This window comes from Kogia breviceps, chromosome 15, assembly GCF_026419965.1.
Source record: "Kogia breviceps isolate mKogBre1 chromosome 15, mKogBre1 haplotype 1, whole genome shotgun sequence".
NCBI classification, from domain to species: domain Eukaryota; kingdom Metazoa; phylum Chordata; class Mammalia; order Artiodactyla; family Physeteridae; genus Kogia; species Kogia breviceps.
The window spans coordinates 13,085,421-13,109,246 of record NC_081324.1 but is presented as its reverse complement, the minus strand read 5'-3'; the positions used below and the strand labels follow the sequence as shown (position 1 = coordinate 13,109,246).

Below are 23,826 nucleotides of genomic sequence, written 5' to 3'. Positions count from 1 at the left end.
TACCTTCATAATAGATTCACACGTTTTACATCCTTCAACAAAGGTGAAGGGAAGGTTCTGCAGGCCTGTAACCAAGCTGGCTTGATGAAGGGAGGTCATATTTTCTCCCCTTTCCTCTCCTCTAACCCCAGCAAACAGAAGTCCTGGTGTGGGTTAAAGAAGCCCCTTCCCAAGAATGGCCCCCAGGACAAGCCCCAGGGAACTTGTCTTAGGGCATCTGGGAAGGTGCCTTTTGGGTGCATGTAAAGCAGGCCGATCACAGAGAGGGACATGGAGACTAAGGGGAAAGGGAACAGTGGCCTGCAGGCCTCCATCCCACCTTCTCAATAACTCCAGTCCAATAGGTGGGCAGCCCCCCAAAATGTCAAACTGCTGGCCCTAGGCCAACCTAGGCAAAGCTTCACTGTGCTGTCAGGTAACTGCCCCATAGGCAAGGCCCCTCAAGGCCAGGAAAAAAGGGCCTCTACTCTATGCAGCTTTTATTTATTTATTTATTTTTGGTATTGTTATAAGCTTTTAAGTAAGAACCTCCAATTGTAAAGCTTTATGGTTTGATAAGATTTCCTTTGGAAAGGCACTGATTCCTATTTAGAATCTTTCTTTAGGTACACTGGTTCATCTTGTAAAGTAAATTTGATATAGAAGAGTTGGCTAATTAAAAAATAAGAATGAGAACTAGTTATGTTAGAAATCTGGTTCTGGACTAGGGTAGGCTCCTGACCTAAAAAGAAAACAATAAAATTTGATCTTTAACTGCTAGCCAAATATTAACATTAAGATTTTTGAAATGTTTGTTTATTTTCACTGTAAAAATAATATAATAGAATATTGGACCCGGAATTTTTTTCTACTTAAATTTATGTGTGTATGTGTTTGTGCATATGTGTGTTTGTATATATTTTTTTAATCCTGAATGAATACGATACAGCTCTTATCTACCACTTAATTATGCAGATTTTACAAAGCTACTTTCCAACTTTAGTAGCTACAGAGGAAATAAATCACTGATAATTATTTATTTAAAAATGAAAACAATGATAAGACATTTTTATCATTCTACAAAGCCTTTCTGGGAATAAAACTATCTAGATATTTATTTTAACAGAATGCTCTCGAACAACTCATGCCAAAATAGACAAGATTATGTTACTAAAATTATGTGAGTTATGCTGAAATTTTATCACACTTAAGTTGGTAACTGGTTGACTGATCTCACTTTAAACATCTTCCAAAGTGGGGCAATTCAAGTTTATCACAGCACAGAGGTGTTAGAAAACTAGAAGCTTTAAAAAAAAAAAAAATCAGAAAAACTTCCTTTTCCAGGAGATGGAGTAGGTGTACTTTCCCCTATTCTTCCTGCCAAGTACAACAAGAACTCTGGGCATTGTATATAAAAGAAACATAAGAAGACCGAACAGTGGAAAGAATACACACAGGTTAAGGATCTTGGGACCCAGGAGTGACACAGTGGGTAGTTCCCTGGATTTTCTTTCTGCTGGAACAAATTGGAACAAACCAGAGCTATAATTTAGCACTTTCTTCTTTTGATCTTTTACACAATTTACACAATTAGTGAGGACTAAAGGACAACATTCCATTTCTGTGAATAATAGGCATGGAATGGCTGAAGTTATTAACTGTATTACTAATACAAAGGAGTTTGGAAATAAAATTCGTCACAAAGGGAAACCACTGCAGGAGCACAATTCAAATAACCCTGGTTCCCATTAAGGAAATTACGACAGTAAGTTTAATAATATCTGCAACATGACAAGGAACTGCTCGGCTTTTCAAATGTATATCCACATAGGAATAATTAGAAAGCCAAAACTTAAAAGCAATATTCTCACAAATAAAATGCAGGAAAAAGTAGAATAATGAAGTGTTGATAGGTGAACTTTATTATATGGTGCTTTAGTTTTGGATCTTGAAGTGTATTTTCCCCCACTACCCAAGCCTTTTCCTGGCAATCAATCAGATGCTTATGAAGATGCATGAACCACTTCTGCTCATTAGACCTGTATTACATGGTTCACTGTGGCATTATATGCCATTATTGCTAACAGGATGCAAAGGAAAGATTTTAGAATTCTAACTCACCAACAAGAGCAGCAGCAGCAACGAAAACCTCACCTTGCAGCATCAATTGGGGCAATTCCACTTAGAAAGCTTAATTCCACTAACTCAGATTTCATTTTGTCTCTCCATCCCAACCTCTTCCACCTCCCCGCTCCCCATCTTCTTCCTTTCTTAAGTAGGCATCTTTTGTACAATACAGTAAAAGACAAAGAAGACAAACAGAGCAGAGCAAGGAGATATTTCAGCAGGAATGACCGGGAGAGGATGTGGGTAATTTATGTAGGATAGTTCAATGTTCTCAGCCTGATGAATAGAACTGAGCTCTGAAATCTGAAGTCTCTCAGAGCAAGCATCCCATTTTACCTATGGGAGTTAGACTCCCGATGATAAAGCATTGAGACCGAGATAAACTGAGGTTTTTTTTTTTTTTTTTGGTTTTTTTTGTGGTACATGGGCCTCTCCCGTTGCGGAGCACAGGCTCCGGACGCACAGGCTCAGCGGCCATGACTCACGGGCCCAGCCGCTCCACGGCACATGGGATCTCCCCGGACCGGGGCACGAACCTGCGTCCCCTGAATCGGCAGGCGGACTCTCAACCACTGCGCCACCAGGGAAGCCCTAAACTGAAGTTTAACATAACTTATTAACTGGCTATGCCTTTATTCTCTTCTCATCCACTCTGGATTTTTAATGTTGTATAGATGAGGATGTGAAGATTACACCAGGACAAAAGGCATAAACCAGGACTGCTCCAGGTAAACCTGGACATATGATCACTGTATGTGTAGGGCAGCTCCCTTTATAAAAAAATACTATTACCACAAAATATTTCTACAGCACAGTTTTTACCCTGTATAGCATTGATTAATTATATACTATTTTAATATGTAATATAAATGAAGTACAGTACTGAAACACGGAGTTAACGTCCTTTTCTCATGGCTAGTGCTGCTGAGGGAGGGGTCATTAATGCATTCACAGTCTACAAGTGCTAATGCACCATTCTGTTTCCCTTGGTTTGAATGATGCTCATTGTTTGTTTTATGCCTCTGCAGTCTCTTGTTTGCTATTATTTTGTGCTCTGATGAACACTTTATTTCCCATGATGGTTGTGTAAAGGAATGCAAGGAAGAGGCCTGGAGGTATCACACACGTGCCAAGAAGAATGTCACGCTAGATATTAAATTCAAGTTTTGCAATGGGTCAAAGCCTCTTTTAGTAACAAAAATATAGATAAACTGGACTATATCAAAATTTTAAAGTTCTGTGCAAAGGACATAATCAACAGAGTGAAAAAGCAAACTACAGAATGGGAGAAAATATTTGCAAATAATATATCTAATACGGGGTTAATGTCCAAAATACATAAAGAACTCCTACCACTCAACAATGAAAAACCAAATAACTCAAATGAAAAATGGGCAAAGGACTTGACCAGATATTTTGCCAAAGAAGACATACAAATAGCCAACAAGCACATGAAAAATGCTCAACATCACGAACCATTAGGGAAATGCAAATTAAAACTACAATGAGATATACTTCACACCCATCAGGGTGGCTACTATCAAGAAAAGAAAAGAAAAGAAGGATTGGTGAGAATGTGGAGAAATTAGTCTTCTGCACTACTGGTAGGAATAAAATGGCACAACTGCTATGAAAACCATTATGGCAGTTCCTCAAAAGATTAAAAACAGAACTACCGTATGATCCAGCAATCTCATTTCTGGGTGTGTATCTCAAAGAACTGAAAGCAGGGACTTGAATGGATAATGAACACCCATGTTATAGTAGCATTATTCACAACAGCCAAAGGTGGGAGCAACCTATGTGCCCACTGATGGATGAATGGGTAGACAAAATGTGATACATACATATAATGGAATATTATTCAGCCTTCAAAAGGAAGGAAATTCTGATATATGCTACAACATGGATGAACCTTCAGGACATTACCCTGAGTGAAATTAGCCAGATATGAAAGGACAAATATTGTGTGATTCCACCTATACGAGGTACCTAGGGTAGCCAAACTCATAGAGACAGGAAGTAGAAAAGTGGATTCCAGGGGCTGAGGGGAAGGGAAAATGGGGAGGTGCTGTTTAATGGGTATAGAGATTCAGTTAAGCAAGATGAAAAAGTTCTGGAGATTAGTTGTACAGAAATGTGAATATATTTAATATAACTGAGCTGTTCACTTTAAAATGGTTACGGCGGTTTTTAATGTTATGTATATATTACTATAATTTTTTTAAAGAAAAGAAAAACATTATCAAGGAAAAAGACTGTCAAAGTTGGCAATTTGGATTTAGTGCAAAGTACTATGACATGGTAACTGGCTCTGTAACATCACTGAAGCCTGGGAGGACAGACCTTGAAGGAAGCAGGAAAAAATCATGCCTGGAAGCACAGAATAACTTCAGGGATCAAAGGAGAACTGAAGCCTGACTGTTAAGGTTATGACACCAGGAACACTTAAGGATAATGCTTAATCACCCTGATGGTCCTGGTTTAGTTAGTTCCTCCATTTCCAGACACACATTCTACCGCACCCGTCACTCCACGGAATGAACTTGTCTAAAAAAGGCAGTCAAGATTCCTAACTCCTCGGCAATAATTCACTTGTGGAAGTAACATCTAAAATATTAAGGCTCCAGTAGAACCGAAGTACATGGCTGCTCACTTATATGCCCACAGAATGTACACTGTAGTTTTGTATTCAAGGTTCTCCAAGTTAAGGTTCCCAAAGGCTATTTTCTGCAAATTTGCTTATCCCAAACCTAAGGTTTCTGAAATTCAACTTATTTATCACACTCCAGATGAGTAGGCATTGGGCTTTTTCACCTCTGTGCTTTGCTCATATCCATTCTGTCTGCCAAAAATACCCTAAGTCCTCTAATTGAAATTATACCCTTCATTCAAGGCCCAGCTCAAATGCCGACCTTGAGCAATGTTTTCTCAGTCATTGAAGCCGGAATTGAAGCGGCCTCCATTCGGTATTCACATAACACTTAAGCACATGCTGCCTTGTATTACAGTTATTCTGTCTTACAACCCTGAATGCAGGGGCCATGTGTCACAGTCATATCCTTCCAGGGCTGGAATATTCCTTATAAGTTATACAGTAGAACTTCCCCCTCAGTGCTTGAATTCCCTACAAAAAACTCTGATGCAGGAGTTATCTATCTCTAGCAGTGGGGGCATCACCAAGTCTTGAGGAGGCAATCCCATACATCTTTGGGTCTTTGGTAACACCTGGGAATGCTTCATGGATGGTGAATGCTCACTATATACTTTTTCCTGAAGAAATGATCTATATATTAAATGTACATACAATGCAAAAAACTGAAACCTACGTGTTCCATGTTATTGTTAAAGTCTTTCAGAGCCAGTTTCCTCTGCTGTAAAGTTGAAATAATTATATTTTCTTCACATCATTGTTATTAAAACTAATGAAGGGCTTCCCTGGTGGCGCAGTGGTTGAGAGTCCGCCTGCTGATGCAGGGAACGCGGGTTCGTGCCCCGGTCCGGGAGGATCCCACATGCCGCGGAGCGGCTGGGCCCGTGAGCCATGGCCGCTGAGCCTGTGCGTCCGGAGCCTGTGCTCCGCAACGGGAGGGGCCACAACAGTGAGAGGCCCGCGTACCGCAAACAAACAAAAAACTAATGAAATAACCTATGTAAAACTGCTAATACACTGTGTGCAATAAATGACATTTTAATACTAATTATTATATCAATTTAATACCTTTCTCAATAATCCTTAACTTTACTCATTTGCTGCTTAATTTAATCTGGCTTTTCCCCAGATTTGGGTATAAGATTTTTCTGTGGCAAAACAATCCAATCCTCCAAAAGGTTTCTGGAAACTTCTAGTGATCCCAGAAAGGAGGAGAGATAAACATGATTGCATTAAATTCCTTAAAACAGTTTAACTTAACATTTCTAAAGAAAGACATTGCAGAATTTTCCAGAGAAAAATGGTGACTATCTTTAAACAAGCAACATGAAAGACTGGGAAAGAGAGAAAATAATTTTGGACAAAGAAGGATACAGGAATTCCGGAGTGGATCAAGGGCTGATGTTGATGCCAGAAGGTGGAAAATGAAATGCTGAAAAGGGTATGCTTTCTCTTTCTCTCTCTTTCCCTCCCTCTCTTCTTCCCCGCCTCCTCCCCACCCCTCCCTTTCTCTTTTTCTTCTTTTTGATGTAACAGTATATTACTAGAGAGGAAGAAAAGAAAAGGTAATTTGAGGGGTTGGTGTTGAGGGGAACATTCTGCTAATTAAGTTTCAGATGAAAGACTGAAGATGACAGAAAGGGAACAGGACCAACAGTGCTGAATGGAATGGGATCCGTGAGGACGTGAACAAGAGGGCACAATGTAATGAGAAAGACGGGCTTAGAGTTGTTGCTCAATAAGTACTTGTTGAGTGAAAGCATGAAAGACTAAATAAGTCAGTAAGTGGGGGAAAAGGTCCTGAATTCTGGGATCCAATGCTGAAAAGAAACCTCCTCTACTGGAGTCCTGAGTATAAGGTAACCAAGGTCAGCAAAGGTGACGCAGCTAACGAAAATTTCTGATCAGGGCCTTGCTCATGGGTATCTCGATTCATCACTATGTCCTTGAATTTGCCCTTGACCCTCTGTAGCCCTAGCAAAAGTCCTTCTAGGGCACACACAAAGCCTCAGGATTTCATAAGCATCACAGTACTGCAGCGTTTCTTTACCCGTATCCTTTAACTCTCCTAGGAACAGAGTCTTCTTTATGTCACAAGGTTTTTCTCTCAACCACCAGTATGAGACTATCTGTTGCCATCTTCTGACATAAATAAGATGCCACTTTGCCAGCCGTGCAGCTTGGCAGTGCGTGCTTGGGTCTGTGGTGCCTGTCGGCAGCCTGCATGTCCCGTGACGGCCTTCCCCTAGCAGAAAGCTGCCACCGGCCTCATTCCCTGCTTCTCAGTATTTTCTCTTTGAGGACACAACTCAGCTCTGTACACTCAACAAAGGCCTCTGGCCCCAAACAGGACTTTTCTGACCTAAGATGCCCTTACTCTTGGCTCATTCCCTCCTAATCAATATTTCCTTCCCCTGTAAATCCTAGATTTACATTATTCAAAACTTTTCAGTGAATGGTTCCTTTGCAACAATCACAAACATGGGATTAGACACAGAGCCACTTTTCAAAAAGAGGTTATTAGAATTACAAAACAAAGACTCCGGGGAATTCCAAGTAGAGGCACTTAGGGGCAGTGGGGATACGCAGCCCTGGTGCCCAAGTGCTGCCTCCCTGACCTGCTCAGCCATTTACAGGCTCTGGGGCATGAGCAAGTCGCACTCTCCTTAGGGCCACGGGGTCCTCAACTGTAAAATGAGGCAGTAAATATGTCTGTGGGGGAAAATAATGTGTACTTCACAGTGCTATGATAAAGGTCACATGAAATAATGTGCTAGAAGATACTGTAAACATGGTGGCACGATACCAGTTTTGGTGATTAGTGCTACAGCTGTGACCGGGGGCGAGCCTTTGGCATCCTGAGCCTTCTACTCAAATTTGAGCTTCTGTCTAGTTTTGCCTTTTGCCAAATATAAACGGATTCCCTGGTCTCTGAACTGCCTGTATCACGCCTCTCAGGGCCCATGTCTCAAATACCAACTGCTGGGTACGAGATTCTGTGTTGCAATGCCTTGCTCTGACTTTGAAGGGAAGGGTCACTACTCTACTCTGTGAACGGGCTCACTACGTTTCAGCCCTGATGCTGGACCCCAGTTTTGACACAGGGTAACCAGATCTAGGGGCATTCATGCCTTCCAACTATAATATCATTCCTCACATCACTCATGGGTGAAACAAAATGATAACAAAATCTCAGAAGGCGGTGTGAGGGTATTCCCATGTAATAACTGCCTTATTTCTCCTTCCCTTTTCAATTAAGCTTGAAAGAGTGGTCTGGACTTATAACTCTACTTCCTGACCTCCCATTTCATTTATGACTTTCCCTTTAATTTTTTTTTGTGAATTGGAATCTTTTTTGTAGTTGTTGTTATTTCAGTATATTAACAATATACTTATTTCCTGTTTCTCTTCCTCTTCCTCATTTTCCTTTTTTTAAAATAGTCATCAATTTTATACACATCACTGTATACACGTCAATCCCAATCTCCCAGTTCATCACACCATCACCGCCACTCCCCCACCACTTTCCCCCCTTGGTGCCCATAAGTCTGTTCTCTACATCTGTGTCTCAATTTCTGCCCTGCAAACTGGTTCATCTGTACTATTTTTCTAGGTTCCACAAATATGCATTAATATACAATATTTGTTTTTCTCTTTCTGATTACTTCACTCTGTATGACAGTCTCTAGATCCATCCATGTCTCAACAAATGACCAATTTCGTTTCTTTTTATGGCTGAGTAATATTCCATTGTAGATATGTACCACATCTTCTTTATCCATTTGTCTGTCGATGGGCATTTAGGTTGCTTCCATGACATGACTATTGTAAACAGTGCTGCAATGAACACTGGGGTGCATGTGTCTTTTTGAATTATGGTTTTCTCTGGGTATATGCCCAGTATTGGGATTGCTGGATCATATGGTAATTCTATTTTTAGTTTTTAAGGAACCTCCATACTGTTCTCCATAGTGGCTGTATCAATTTACATTCCCACCAACAGTGCAAGAGGGTTCCCTTTTCTCCACACCCTCTCCAGCATTTGTTGTTTGTAGATTTTCTGATGATGTCCATTCTAACTGGTGTGAGGTGATACCTCATTGTAGTTTTGATTTGCATTTCTCTAATGATTAGTGATGTTGAGCAGCTTTTCATGTGCTTCATGGACATCTGTATGTCTTCTTTGGAGAAATGTCTATTTAGCTCTTCTGTCCATTTTTGGATTGGGTTGTTTGTTTTCTTACTATTGAGCTGCATGAGCTGTTTATATATTTTGGAGATTAATCCTTTGTCCATTGATTCATTTGAAAATATTTTCTCCCATTCTGAGGGTTGTCTTTTCGTCTTGTTTATGGTTTCCTTTGCTGTGCAAAAGCTTTGAAGTTTCATTAGGTCCCATTTGTTTATTTCTGTTTTTATTTCCATTACTCTAGGAGGTGGATCAAAAAAGATCTTGCTGTGATTTATGTCAAAGAGTGTTCTTCCTATGTTTTCCTCTAAGAGTTTTATAGTGTCTGGTCTTACATTTAGGTCTCTAATCCATTTTGAGTTTATTTTTGTGTATGGTGTTAGGGAGTGTTCTAATTTCATTCTTTTACATGTAGCTGTCCAGTTTTCCCAGCACCACTCACTGAAGAGGCTGTATTTTCTCCGTTGTAGGTTCTTGCCTCCTTTGTCATAGATTAGTTGACCATAAGTGCATGGGTTTACCTCTCGGTTTTCTATCTTATCCCATTGATCTATGTTTCTGTTTTTGTGCCAGTACCATATTGTCTTGACTACTGTAGCTTTGTAGTATAGTCTGAAGTCAGGGAATCTGATTCCTCCAGCTCCTTTTTTTCCTTCAAGACTGCTCTGGCTATTGGGGTCTTTTGTATCTCCACACAAATTTTAAGACTTTTTGTTCCAGTTCTGTAAAAAATGCCTTTGGTAATTTGATAGGCATTGCATTGAATCTGTAGATTGCTTTGGGTAGTAGAATCATTTTCACAATATTGATTCTTCCACTACAAGAACATGGTAATCTCTCCATCTGTTGGTATCATCTTTAATTTCTTTCATTACTGTCTTATAGTTTTCTGCATACAGATCTTTTGTCTACCCAGGTAGGTTTATTCCTAGGTATTTTATTCTTTTCGTTGCAATGTAAATGGGAGTGTTTCCTTAATTTCTCTTTCACATTTTTCATCATTAGTGTATAGGAATGCAAGAGATTTCTGTGCATTAATTTTGTATCCTGAAATTTTACCAAATTCATTGATTAGCTCTAGTAGTTTTCTGGTGGCATCTTTAGGATTCTCCATGTATAGTACCATGTCATCTGCAAACAGAAGTTTTACTTCTGTTTTACTGCTTCTTTTCCAATTTGTATTCCTTTTATTTCTTTTTCTTCTCTGATTGCCGTGGGTAGGACTTCCAAAACTCTGTTGAATAATAGTGGTGAGATTGGACATCCTTGTCTTGCTCCTGATCTTAGAGGAAATGCTTTCAGTTTTTCACCACCGAGAGAGCTGTTTGCTGTGGGTTTGTCATGTATCGCCTTTTTTATGTTGAGGTAGGTTCCCTCTATGCCCACTTTCTGGAGAGTTTTTATCATAAATTGGTGTTGAATTTTGTCAAAAGCTTGTTCTGCATCTATTGAGATGATCATATGGTTTTTATTCTTCAATTTGTTAATACGGTGTATCACATTGATTGATTTACATATATTGAAGAATCCTTGCATCCCTCGGATAAATCCCATTTGATCATGGTGTATTATCCTTTTAATGTGTTGTTGGATTCTGTTTGCTAGTATTTTGTTAAGGATTTTTGCATCTATATTCATCAGTGATATTGGTCTGTAATTTTCTTTTTTTTGTAGTACCTTTGTCTGGTTTTGGTATCAGGGTGATGGCAGCCTCATAGAATGAGTTTGGGAGTGTTCCTTCCTCCACAATTTTTTGCAAGAGTTTGAGAAGGATGGGTGTTAGCTCTTCTCTAAATGTTTGATAGAGTTCACCTGTGAAGCCGTCTGGTCCTGGACTTTTATTTATTGGAAGATTTTTAATCACAGTTTCAATTTCATTACTTGTGACTGGTCTGTTCATATTTTCTATTTCTTCCTGGTTCAGTCTTGGAAGGTTATACCATTCTAAAAATTTGTCCATTTCTTCCAGGTTGTCCATTTTATTGGCATAGAGTTGCTTGTAGTAGTCTCTTAGGATGCTTTGTATTTCTGTGATGTCTGTTGTAACTTCTCCTTTTTCATTTCTAATTTTATTGATTTGAGTCCTCTCCCTCTTTTTCGTGATGAGTCCGGCTAATGGTTTATCAATTTGTTTATCTTCTCAAGGAACGAGCTTTTAGTTTTATTGATCTTTGCTACTGTTTTCTTTCCTTCTATTTATTTCTGCTCTGATCTTTATAATTTCTTTCCTTCTGCTAACTTTGGGGTTTTTTTGTTCTTCTTTCTCTAATTGCTTTAGGTTTAAGGTTAGATTGTTTATTTGAGATTTTTCTTGTTTCTTGAGGTAGGCTTGTATAGCTATAAACTTCCCTCTTAGAACTGCTTTTGCTGCATCCCATTGGTTTTGGATCATCGTGTTTTCATTGTTATTTGTCTCTAGGTGTTTTTTGATTTCCTCTTTGATTTCTTCAGTGATCTCTTGGTTATTTAGTAACATATTGTTTAGCCTCCATGTGTTTGTGTTTTTTATGTATTTTCCCTTGTAATTCATTTCTAATCTCACAGCATTGTGGTCAGAAGAGATGCTTGATACGATTTCAATTTTCTTAAATTTACCAAGCCTTGATTTGTCACCCAAGATGTGATCTATCCTGGAGAATGTTCCGTGCACACTTGAGAAGAAAGTGTAATCTGCTGTTTTTGGATGAAATGTCCTATAAATATCAATTAAATCTATCTGGTTTATTGTGTCATTTAAAGCTTCTGTTTCCTTATTTATTTTCATTTTGCATGATCTGTCCATTGGTGTAAGTGAGGTGTTAAAGTCCCCCACTATTATTGTGTTACTGTCTATTTCCTCTTTTATAGCTGTTAGCAGTTGCTTTATGTATTGAGGTGCTCCTATGTTAGGTGCATATATATTTATAATTGTTATATCTTCTTCTTGGATTGATCCCTTGATCATTATGTAGTGTCCTTCCTTGTCTCTTGTAATATTCTTTATTTTAAAGTCTATTTTACCTGATATGAATATTGCTACTCCAGCTTTCTTTTGATTTCCATTTGCATGGAATATCTTTTTCCATCCCCTCACTTTCAGTCTGTATGTATCTCTAGGTGTGAAGTGGGTCTCTTGTAGACAGCATATATATGGGTCTTGTTTTTGTATCCATTCAGCAAGCCTGTATCTTTTGGTTGGAGCATTTAATCCATTCACGTTTAAGGTAATTATCGATATGTATGTTCCTATGACCATTTTCTTAATTGTTTTGGGTTTGTTTTTGTAGGTCCTTTTCTTCTCTTGTGTCTCCCACTTAGAGAAGTTCCTTTAGCATTTGTTGTAGAACTGGTTTGGTGGTGCTGAATTCTCTTAGCTTTTGCTTGTCTGTAAAGCTTTTGATTTTTCCATCGAATCTGAATGAGATCCTTGCTGGGTAGAGAAATCTTGGTTGTAGCTTCTTCCCTTTCATCACTTTAAGTATATCATGCCACTCCCTTCTGGCTTGTAGAGTTTCTGCTGAGAAATCAGTTGTTAACCTTATGGGAGTTTCTTTGTATGTTATTTGTTGTTTTTCCCTTGCTGCTTTCAATCATTTTTCTTTGTCTTTAATTTTTGCCAATTTGATTACTATGTGGCTCGGCATGTTTCTTCTTGGGTTTATCCTGTGTGGGACTCGCTGCGCTTTCTGGACTTGGGTGGCTACTTCATTTCCCATGTTAGGGAAGTTTTTGACTATAATCTCTTCAAATATTTCCTCTGGTCCTTTGTCTCTCTCTTCTCCTTCTGGGACCTCTATAATCTCCTTCTGGGACCTCTATAATGTGAAGGCTGTTGGGTTTAATGTTGTCCCAGAGGTCTTTTAGGCTGTCTTCATTTCTTTTCATTCTTTTTTCTTTATTCTGTTCCGCAGCAGTGAATTCCACCATTCTGTCTTCCAGGCCATTTATCTATTCTTCTGCCTCAGTTATTGTGCTATTGATTCCTTCTAGTGTAGTTTTCATTTCAGTTACTGTAGTGTTCATCTCTGTTTGTTCTTTAATTCTTCTAGGTCTTTGTTAAACACTTCTTGCATCTTTTCGATCTTTGCCTCCATTCTTTTTCCAAGGTCCTGGATCATCTTCACTATCATTATTCTGAATTCTTTTTCTGGAAGGTTGCCTATCTCCACTTCATTTCGTTGTTTTTCTGGGGTTTCATCTTGTTCCTTCATCTGGTACATAGCCCTCTGCCTTTTCATCTTGTCTATCTTTCTGTGAATGTGGGTTTTGTTCCACAGGCTGCAGGATTGTAGTTCTTCTTGCTTCTGCTGTCTGCCCTCTGGTGGATGAGGCTATCTAAGAGGCTTGTGCCAAGTTTCCTGATGGGAGGGACTGGTGGTGGGTAGAGCTGACTTTTGCTCTGGTGGGCAGAGCTCATTAAAACTTTAATGTTTGTCTGCTGATGGGTGGGGCTGGGTTCCCTCCCTGTTGGGTGTTTGGCCTGAGGCAGCCCAACACTAGAGCCTACCTGGGCTCTTTGGTGGGGCTAATGACAGACTCTGGGAGGGCTCACGCCAAGGAGCACTTCCCAGAACTTCTGCTACCAGTGTCCTTGTCCCCATGATGAACCACAGCCACACCCCGCCTCTACAGGAGACCCTCCAACACTAGCAGGTAGGTCTGGTTCAGTCTCCTGTGGGGTCACTGCTCCTTCCCCTGGGTCCTGATGCGCACACTACTTGGTGTGTGTCCTCCAAGAGTGAAGTCTCTGTTTCCCCCAGTCCTGTCAAAGTCCCGCAATCAACTCCCGCTAGCCTTCAAAGTCTGATTCTCTAGGAATTCCTCCTCCCGTTGCTGGATCCCCAGGTTGGGAAGCCTGATGTGGGGCTCAGAACCTTCACTCCATTGGGTGGACTTCTGTGGTATAAGTGTTCTCCAGTCTGTGAGTCACCTGCCCAGCAGTTATGGGATTTGATTTTACTGTGATTGCGCCCCTCCTACCATCTCATTGTGGCTTCTCCTTTGTCTTTAGATGTGGGGTATCTTTTTTTGGTTGAGTTCCAGTGTCTTCCTGTCGATGATTGTCCAGAAGCTAGTTGTGATTCCGGTGCTCTCACAAGAGGGAGTGAGAGCACGTCCTTCTACTCCGCCATCTTGGTTCAGGGCTTCCCTTTAATTTTTATCTGAGTCATACACAGAGTATTAAAAAAGCAAAATAAGGGAGAAAGGCTTACAATGAAAAGTAATACCCCTCGTTCTTTCTTATCCACTTCTCAAGCAACCACTCTAACTGCTTCCCTTTTTAGACCTTCTGGTGGTTACCTCCTTGACATGAATTAGTATCTTTACATTGCTGTTTAGTGATGCATCAATTTAAAACATCATTTATTAAGTCTCTGCTATGCAAGAGGAGGATTTGGCTGACTTATACCATACCCTACTCATGTCAATTTTAGGTAGTTATTTTAGTTCTTCTATTTTTCCTTATGAATCAACTTTGAAGTATAATTTATATATAAGAAAATGGAACCATTTTAAGTATCCAGTTAAATGAGTATTGTCAAATGATTCACCCATGTAACCATCATCACAGTCAAGACATAGAACACTTCCATCACTCCAAAAGTTTCCACATGCCCATTTATAGGCACGCTGACCCTTATTCCCAGGCCCAGATAACAACTGATCAGCTTTCTGTGACTTTAGATTGTCTGTTCTAGAATTTTACATAAATGGAATAATACAATATGTACTCTTAATGCACCTGGTTTCTTTTACTCATTAAAAAATTTTTAAGATTCATCCATGTAGTTGGGTTCATTAGTCATTCATTTTTTATATTAATAAGTATCTTTCCATTTTATGGATATAGCATAATTTGTTTATCCATTCAAGTGCTGATAAACATCTGGGCTGTTTCCAGAATTTGGTTATTATTAATAAAGCTACTATGAAAATTCCTGTACAAGTCTTCTGTGTACATATTTCTTCCTTCTCTTGGGTAGGTATCTAGGAATAGAATTGCTATTCTATTCAGAACAGCAATCAGAGGGTAGTGTTAAGTTTTAAAGAAAGTCTTATTTTCCTCTAGGTCTAACTCACATATAGGATAGTTGCCAGTAAGTTGTGGGTATGTAATAAAAATTGCTATGTCATGTTTTAGGATTAGCAGGAGGGGTGCCTGCCTCTGCCCTTTGGGCCGGGGTGGAAGGAAGCTATGAATGCTAGAGTGGAGGACATTTTTTCTATGAGGTAGAAGCACATATGTCACAGCAGTGAAATCCTTCACATCTCCTCAGCCTCTTTCCAGGTGTCCTCTGGTTTTTCCCTGGGAGTAAAATGCAGAAAGTAGTACTTCCTGCGTGGGGATGAAGGAAGGAGGAAAGAGGCCATGGAGAGCTCACTGGTACCATCACTGGACTGAGAGACATGCAGTTAATCCCCTTCCTCACTCCTGTGCTCCATATTACTGTCTGACTAAGTCTGGAGCCTCTGGGCTTCCCTGTTCCTTTGGCAGCACTCACTGATAGATTCTGGGCTGCTGCTTCCTGTGTTGGATTATCCATCTTCTAGGAATTTGTTGAACTCGCATTTGCTGATGGTCATTTTTCTATTCTCTTCACTTTTGCTGGGTTTGTTATTTTATTGAAGACTTGGTAGAGAGGAGAAAAATGATTATCTTTGGTCTGTGGTCCTCACCCAGAAATCAATGGATTTGATTCAGTGCAGACGTCTGATACTAAATCTTACCACTGAACCATCCCTGGCCAAGCTCATCAATTACCCACTGTTTAATCCAATGCATGTCTTTATGTCTTCTACTTACTCTCTCTGTAACATTTCGATAACCTCCCTCCTTCCTGAATGTTCTTTTGATTTCCACCACACTACTCTCACCTGGTTTCCTCCTGCCTTTCTGGCCACTTCTTTCAGCCTCATTGCCACACTTCCTGTTCTCTACCCATAAATATCAGTGGTTCCTTAAGGTACCATTAGATCTTTGCCTTTATTTATGCTACACATTCTCCCTAGATCTTGTGACCCAATGTGCTCTTCTAAATGCTACTCTTGCAGTGTCTAAACAGTCCCTCTCCTGACAAGCCTTCCCTTACCCTGCAAGGCTGAGGTACGGGCCCTGACTAATGTCCCCACAGCACCTGAGACTATTCTAGAAATTCTCACACTGCACCATATTGTCTGCTCATGAGTCTGTTTCCTCCTCCAACCTTAAGCTCCCTGAGAGCCTGAGAATGTGCTTTTCATCCCCAGCAATTCACCTGGTGCATAGTGGGTGATCAATAAATATTTGCCTTGTTGAATTGAAATCATGGATATTTTAAAATGCTTTGTATTTTATGCATGTTATTACTGGTAATAACAGTGAAATTTGTACTTTGAAGAAAACAGTCTGCCAAGTAAAGATAAACCTCAAGCAAATCAGAGAAAATCAAATCCTTAATTTGTGTAATATAAATTAATGATGCTGTGCAGAAATTAATGATGCACATCTTCATGTGAGAATTATATCCTCTTCATTCCTTCACACCTCTTTAGAGCCAAAACCAATATAAATTTCTCCCATCAAAAAGTCTCAAACCCATGTTATAGCAACATTATTCACAATAGTCAAAAAGAGGAAACAACTCAAGTGTCCACTGATGGATGAATGTGTAAACAAAATGTGGTCTGTACACACAATGGAACATTATACAGCCTTCAAAAGGAAGGAAATTCTGATACATGCTATAACATGGATAAACCTTGAATACATTATGCTAAGTGAAATAATTCAGTCACAAAAGGGCAAATACTGTACAATTTATGTGAGCTATCCTAGAGTAGTCAAATACATAGAAACAGAAATTAAAATGTTGGTTGCCAGGGCTGGTGGAGATGCGGAATGAGGAGTTTTTTGCAAGATGAAAACCATTATGGAGATGGAATGATAATGATAGTTGTACAACAATGTGAATGTCCTTAATGCCACTGAATTCTACACTTGAAAAGGGTTAAGATGGTAAATTTTATGTTATGTATATTTTGCTACAATTAAGAATAAAATAAAAAGTCTCATATGTAATAATGCTATATTTTGTCAGAATATTTTCCAAACAAAATTCTGACCTATGTTTAAAATGAAAATAAATTAATCAAATTATGGAGAGAATAAGGAGAGGTATCTCAAATACAAGAAACACTATGAAGGATAAAAAAATAATGATAGTTTCCATTTATTGGAGCTTATTTGATGCCAGGCACTGTGCTAAATGCTTTAGATGGATTAATTCATTCAAAACGATAGAGACAGAGAGAGATTAGAGATGTTAAGTCACTTGCTGACAGTCTCACAGCTAAAAAGTGGCAGAAATAGATCAATCCCAGGAGCTCTGGCTTAAAGTCCACACCATGACCTACTACCTACCTGGACACTTTGGGATCAGAGGGCTGGTGAGAAGGACACATTAAAACTTTCCCTAAGCTTCAAACTTAAGAGACTAATGAAAACAAAATAAATGACCTATGGAGTACCCTCTCTGTGCCTAGCACACAAGGAATGAAAGAGAGTCAAATCAGCTATCAAGGGAGACAGACCTCTATATAAATAACAAGGCGGTACAAGCCTGAGCTGCCTAAGAGGTAGGAACAGAGGAGAGGACTCGTAATCAAGTACCTCACCCAAACCTACACAATTCCTGGCTGAACAAATACTGACTAAAGGAAATAAAATTAGTTTATAAAAATGTATTCTATCTCTGAATGCATTTGAAAACAAAAAGGCAAAAGGATCAACCTTGCTTTCTTCCCCTCAAAGAGAAGAAATTTAACAGATTATGGCAATCATTGACGTTCAAATCACAGTAAAGAGGAAACTGACTTTTTGTTCAGATTATACTTTAATTAACGATGTTATAGGTATCACATGTTAACATGTTCCTATATTGAAGATTCTAGGAGGCATATGATGATTACATGAAATGTAAACTGCCACAGAAAATTCACACTGCAACTCGAATAGCTTCATTGTTCTCGAGAGAGATTGAGAGATTATGAGAACACAGACACTGGAATGATCTACCCCAGATTCAAGCAGTTTTCCTTGTACCTTCCTGCTGTTCTGCATTTCTTTCAGACTTAACATCTGTCCCTACATCATCCCAAGGAAACACCTGATAATGTGTTAATGCCAAGAACTGGAGGGACGTGCCTCACCTCCAGAGGTTTAAAATAATTGCTACTTGCTATGCTTACTTCAAATATCACATTGAAATCTTCTATACTAAGATACCAAGTTACCATTTTTCACTGCACTCTGAAGAATTCTATGTGAATATATACTATACCTTGTTCCAATATCAAGCCAGCTGCCATAATCTTTGATCAAGAAGAAAAAATGCTGTAAAATAAAACAAAATATGGTTTCATTAAAAACAAAGGCTATATAGATTCAGTCTAAAAGCAACTTTGTTTTAGGATTATGTCTTTCAGATTTCTGACCCCTCAGAACCACTATCTGACTGGAATCAATAAGAATTCGCCCTTTATTGAAATTTTTGCCTGGACTAAAATGAGCAATAGCTTAAAAGCCAGAAACAGCATTACCATTCAATCATATAAGCACAAAAGTGACATCTCGAATAACTAGAAAGAAAACCCAGCCAACTTTCCTAAAAGACACTGAGTATCGATAATACCAAAGACTGCAGTGAAAGGAAGCCATATCATCTATTCATCAGCAAACATTTACTGATCACCTACTATGTGCTAATCACTGTGTTAGGTCCTGGAGATAAACTCTCTTTCAGGAGATTTATAATCTAGTGACTGATTCAGTCAATTTATCAGGCGTGTGTGTGTGTGTGTGTGTGTGTGTGTGTGTGTGTGTGTGTGATGAGTGTTATGATTGGAAATACAGGCAAGTACAGGAGCACAAACAAAGAGGCACACACCCCAGCTGGGGTAATAAGGGAAGGCTGTCCCAATAAAAAGTCTAAAAATCTAAGTGACAAGTGAGAGTCAGAGGAAAGAGGAGGTTGGAGACATCTGGGGAGAAGTTTGTTTCTGACACAGGGAGTAACCTTTATAAACATCAAGAGTCCAGGTAGAGCTTGGCAGGTCCAAGGTGAGGCTGGGGTAGAGGAAACAAGGAGGGGGAGGAGAGATACAATGCCAGTCAGGTAAACAGAACTTAGACCGCACATGGCTCTCTAAGTTAAACTCAGCAGTCTGATTCTTCATATAAAATTAATCAGAGAATTTAAACTCTCTTCTGTTAACATGTCTTTGTCTATTGGCCACTTTGTGAGCAAAACTGAAAGCTAATTCGTTCTAACATTATGTGTGGTCAATTTCAGAAATATATCCAGTTCAATACAACATAAAAATGTTCTCATCTGAATCAAGTGACTAGGAATCTGATTTGGGAAGTTACCCTAACAGTCGTCTCTCAGCACTTCCAGCATAAGATGTTGTGTAGTGAAGAATTAACCCTATCTAAAGAGAGGTCTGGCCTTTACCTTCAGCTACTAGGAGGCGATTACTAGGCCCTGCCTGATAGGAGTGTTTTGCCTGCGGGACCTCAGCCACTGGACAGTCTAATAATGTGATTTATGTTTAGGGCTTTGGGCCGAGTGTTATCAGTTCTACTTCTAGAAGGACTGGAGATTAAAGGTTAGCCATGGGAACAATATATGATTGGGCTCCAATAAAAAGACTGGATATCGAGGCTCTGGTGAGCCTGGCTGGCGGTACTCCATGTACACTGTCACACATCACTGCCGGTAGAGCATGGCGGTCCCAGCTTCACGGGAAGAGAATGGCCAGACCTCCAAATCGGGACCCCTTCTGGACTCTGCCCTCTGCATTTCTTCCCTTGGCTGATTTTAATCTGTCTCCCTTCCCTGTAATAAGCCACACTTGTGGATATAACAGTCCTTAGTGAATTCTGTGAGTTCATCTAGTGAATTATCAAACCTTAGGGTAGTTTGGGGAACCCTCCTGAACTTGTAGGTGTAAAATGGGTTCTTTTTGTTAATACTTTACATACTAGAGGCCCACCTACCTGTTCCGCACTAGAACTCATTATTAGAGCTAGCATCTTGATAACATCATCCCACTCTCTTCCCTCTTTCCTTCCTTCCCTTCCTCCTCCTCTATTTTTTCCTTTCTTTTTCAATCTGACAAAAAAGTAAAAAATCAGCATTTCAAGTAGGAAAATGGTATATTACCTAAACCTAAAGTTAGCTTTGTCTGTTAACTTCCTATGGAAGTTTCATTTCAGATACAATATACCATTGAAGACTATGTATAAAGTGAGAGATTCTAATAAATCAAGTCAGAAGATTTCTGACACTCTAAGAAGAGCACTCTTACCACATTATAGGTCATAGAAAAAGAAAGTAATTTATGTGTAAATTATGCCAGCACTTGTAACTCAGTATCTAAAGAGTTCATGTACAGAAATGCATTCATATTTCACTTGATTAAATCAACTCATTGGGGGACTTCCCTGGTGGCACAGTGGTTGAGAATCTGCCTGCCAATGCAGGGGACATGGGTTCGAGCCCTGGTCCAGGAAGATTCCATGTGCCATGAAGCAACTAAGCCCGTGCACCACAACTACTGAGCCTGTGCTCTAGAGCCCGTGAATCACAACTACTGAGCCCACATGCCACAACTACTGAAGCTCGCACACCTAGAGCCCGTGCTCCACAACAAGAGAAGCCACTGCAATGAGAAGCCCGTGCACCGCAACGAAGAGTAGCCCCCGCTCACTGCAACTAGAGAAAGCCTGCACACAGCAACAAAGACCCTATGCAGCCAAAAATAAATAAATAAATTAATATATATATAAAAATTAACTCATTGTTTAGCTTGTCAATCTTATTTATATTGAATATCCAGTAATGCCTTACCAAAGCCATGATGTCTGATATGTTGATAACCATGAGAAAAAGACTGGGAAAAAAATAAAGAAAAAACACATGTAATACTGCAGACACATTTTAAAAGCACATTAAAATCAAAATGAGAGTAATCAAATAATATAACATTCTGTTATTAGTATTTCTGCTTCTGAAAATATTACATTTGACAAAGGCTCTTTTCTCATTATCATGGACTACTGTCCCACAGTGATGGGCTAGACTTCAAAAATGTTACTTAACACTTTGAATATTTATTTCAATGGTATGAAAGGGACATGATAGAGAACAAACGTATGGACACCAAGGGGGGAAAGCGGCAGGGGGGTGGGGGTGGTGTGATGAACTGGGAGATTGGGATTGACATGTATACACTGATGTGTATAAAACTGATGACTAATAAGAACCTGCTGTGTAAAAAAAAATAAATAAAATTTAAAAAAGAAAAGGACATGAATTATGATTTTTTAAATTAAAGTTTTTAGTTTAGATAATTATGGATTCACATGCAACTGCAAGAAATGATATAGAGGGAACCCATGTACCCTCTGCCCAGTTTCCCCCACTGGTAACATCTTACAAGACTATAGTACAATATCACAACCAGGATACTGACGTTGATTCGGTCAAGATACAGAATGTTTCCATCATCACAAGGATCCCTCATGATACTCTTTTATAGCTACATCTATCCTCCTCTTGCTTACTCTTTGTCTAATCCCCAGTCTCTGGAAACCACTAATCTGTTCTCTGTTTCTATAATTTTGTTATTTCAGGAGTGTTGTACAAGTGGAATCATTTGAATCACTTATAACATTTGGGGATTTCCTTTTTCACTCAGCACAATTCTCTTGAGATTCATCTAACGTTCTGTGTGTAGCAATAGTTTGCTCCTTTTTATTGCTGAGCAGTACCCCATTATACCACAGTTTGCTTAACCATTCAAGCACCAAAGGACATCAGGGTGATTTCCAGTTTGTGGCTATTACAAATAAAGCTGCTATAAACATTCGTGTACAGTTTTTGTACAAACACAAGTTTTCATTTCTCTAGGAAAAATAGCCAAGTGCAGTACTGGATTGTGTTGTTTGCGCAGTTTCATAAGAAACCGGGTAACTCTTTTCAGAGTAGTTGTACTATTTTACATTCCCACCAGCAACGTCTGAGAGCAATTTCTTTGCATCCTCCCCAGCATTTGGTGATGTCCCTATTTTTTATTTTTTGCTTCTTCACCATTATTTTGTCAGTTATAGATTTTACTCTGGGTGGTTTTACCTTTTTACAGTGTTATTTGTTGTTGTTTCTATCAAATCTAATTTTTCCTGGGTCAAATTTTAGTGCTCTACGGAACCAAAAGGGGGACATTCTTGTCAGTCTTGTGTATAAAAGAAATGTCACAATGTGTAGTAGTAGCCATTTCCAGTTTTATTTTGTGCTGATAACTTCTACCACTAATTTAGCACATATGTTTTCAGTTTCTATTGTATGCCAGCCACTGTTCTTGTTGCTGGTAAAACATTGGTGAACAGAGCCTACCATCTACTCAGGGAGACAAATAATAAATAGAATGTTTGTAATAAAAATAAAATGTCAGGTGGTGTTAAATGTCAGGAAAAGTCGATTGATCGGGGGAGACCTCTATGAGGAGAAGACATTTAAGTAGAGACCTGTGTGAACAGAGTGAACCATGAAACTATATGAGTAAAGAGTACTGCAGGTAGAGAGAGTGTGGAATGTACAAAGGGCATGAGGTGAAAACGTGCATGGTGTATTTGAAGAACAGCAATAGGGTCAGCTTTAAGCAGAATGTGTTAGCACAAGAGTTGTGGGAAATAAGGTTGGAGAGATAGATATGCAGGGGCCAGATCACATGGGGCCATTTAGGTCATAATTAGGACTTTAGAATTTTTCCTAGTTGTGACAAGAAGCCATTGGAAGGTTTTAAAGGCTCCTCTGTCTGTTGTATGGATAATAACTGTAGGAGGACAGGAGTAAAAGCAGGGAGATCAGCTAAGAGGCCCCTGAAGATGACTGATGATAGTGGGTTGGTGGAGGTGATTGAAAATGTGAATAGAAAGAAGAGACGGTATCAGTGACATGCAGTGAGTGGATTTGGCAATGAGGGATGGATGGACTTGGGCTTGTGTGACAGATTAGAAAAAGAAAACAGGATGAGCAGCTAGAGCTCAACAGGAAGAAAGGGAATTGCTGGGTTCAATGTACAACATATTAAGTTTGAGGGGTCAATGTTATATAAGGGGGCAATGTCAGTGACTTGTAAAGGTTTAAAGGTCAAAAGAGAAGACATTTATAAAGCCACAACTTTGTCATCTTTGCCTCAGTTCTCTCCCTTTGTATTTAGTTTTTCGTTGTAGAAAAACTAAATACTAAACGAACAAAACTAAAACTCTCCCCCCTTTTTTTTTTTTTAGTAACTTTGCATCAGGAAATCCTGAACGCTTTCTGCCCTGTCCTGATGTGTCTCAGTGCCAAGTGATGCCAAAATATGACATCTTTGTCTGGCCCTATGTACTTTTTTTTTTTTTTTTTTTTTGCAGTTCGCGGGCCTCTCACTGTGTGGTCTCTCCCGTTGCGGGGCCCAGGCTCCAGACGCGCAGGCTCAGCGGCCATGGCTCACGGGCCCAGCCGCTCTGCGGCATGTGGGATCTTCCCAGGCCGGGGCACGAACCCGTGTCCCCTGCATCGACAGGCGGACCCTCAACCACTGCACCACCAGGGAAGCCCTAAAACTCTCCCCTTGTATTTAGTTTTTCGTCGTACTAGTCTCAGGTTAAAATTACTACACACACACACACACACACACACACACACACACACACACACACACATACACGCACACACGCATACATATACACACACATTTTGATGAGTCTACTTCTCAGCCCACATATCCCCAGCTCTTCTTACACTTTAAATAAAAGCCCTTCTAAAAACTTGCATCTGGGCTTCCCTGGTGGCACAGTGGTTGAGAGTCCGCC

The 23,826-nt window shown here is 39.6% G+C and overlaps 1 protein-coding gene across 2 annotated transcripts in view; it reads right to left on the bottom strand.

Moving 5' to 3' along the window:
* The window catches only part of PIGN (phosphatidylinositol glycan anchor biosynthesis class N), a 110,578-nt gene that overhangs the window by 3,682 nt on the left and 83,070 nt on the right, over positions 1 to 23,826 (bottom strand). For both annotated transcript variants that reach the window (XM_059039368.2, XM_059039370.2), the window contains 2 exons: positions 20,819 to 20,861; positions 18,248 to 18,300 (listed from right to left, as the gene is read on the bottom strand). In XM_059039368.2, coding sequence (XP_058895351.1) covers positions 18,248 to 18,300; positions 20,819 to 20,861 — 96 coding nt within the window. The remainder of the gene's footprint in view (positions 1 to 18,247; positions 18,301 to 20,818; positions 20,862 to 23,826) is intronic.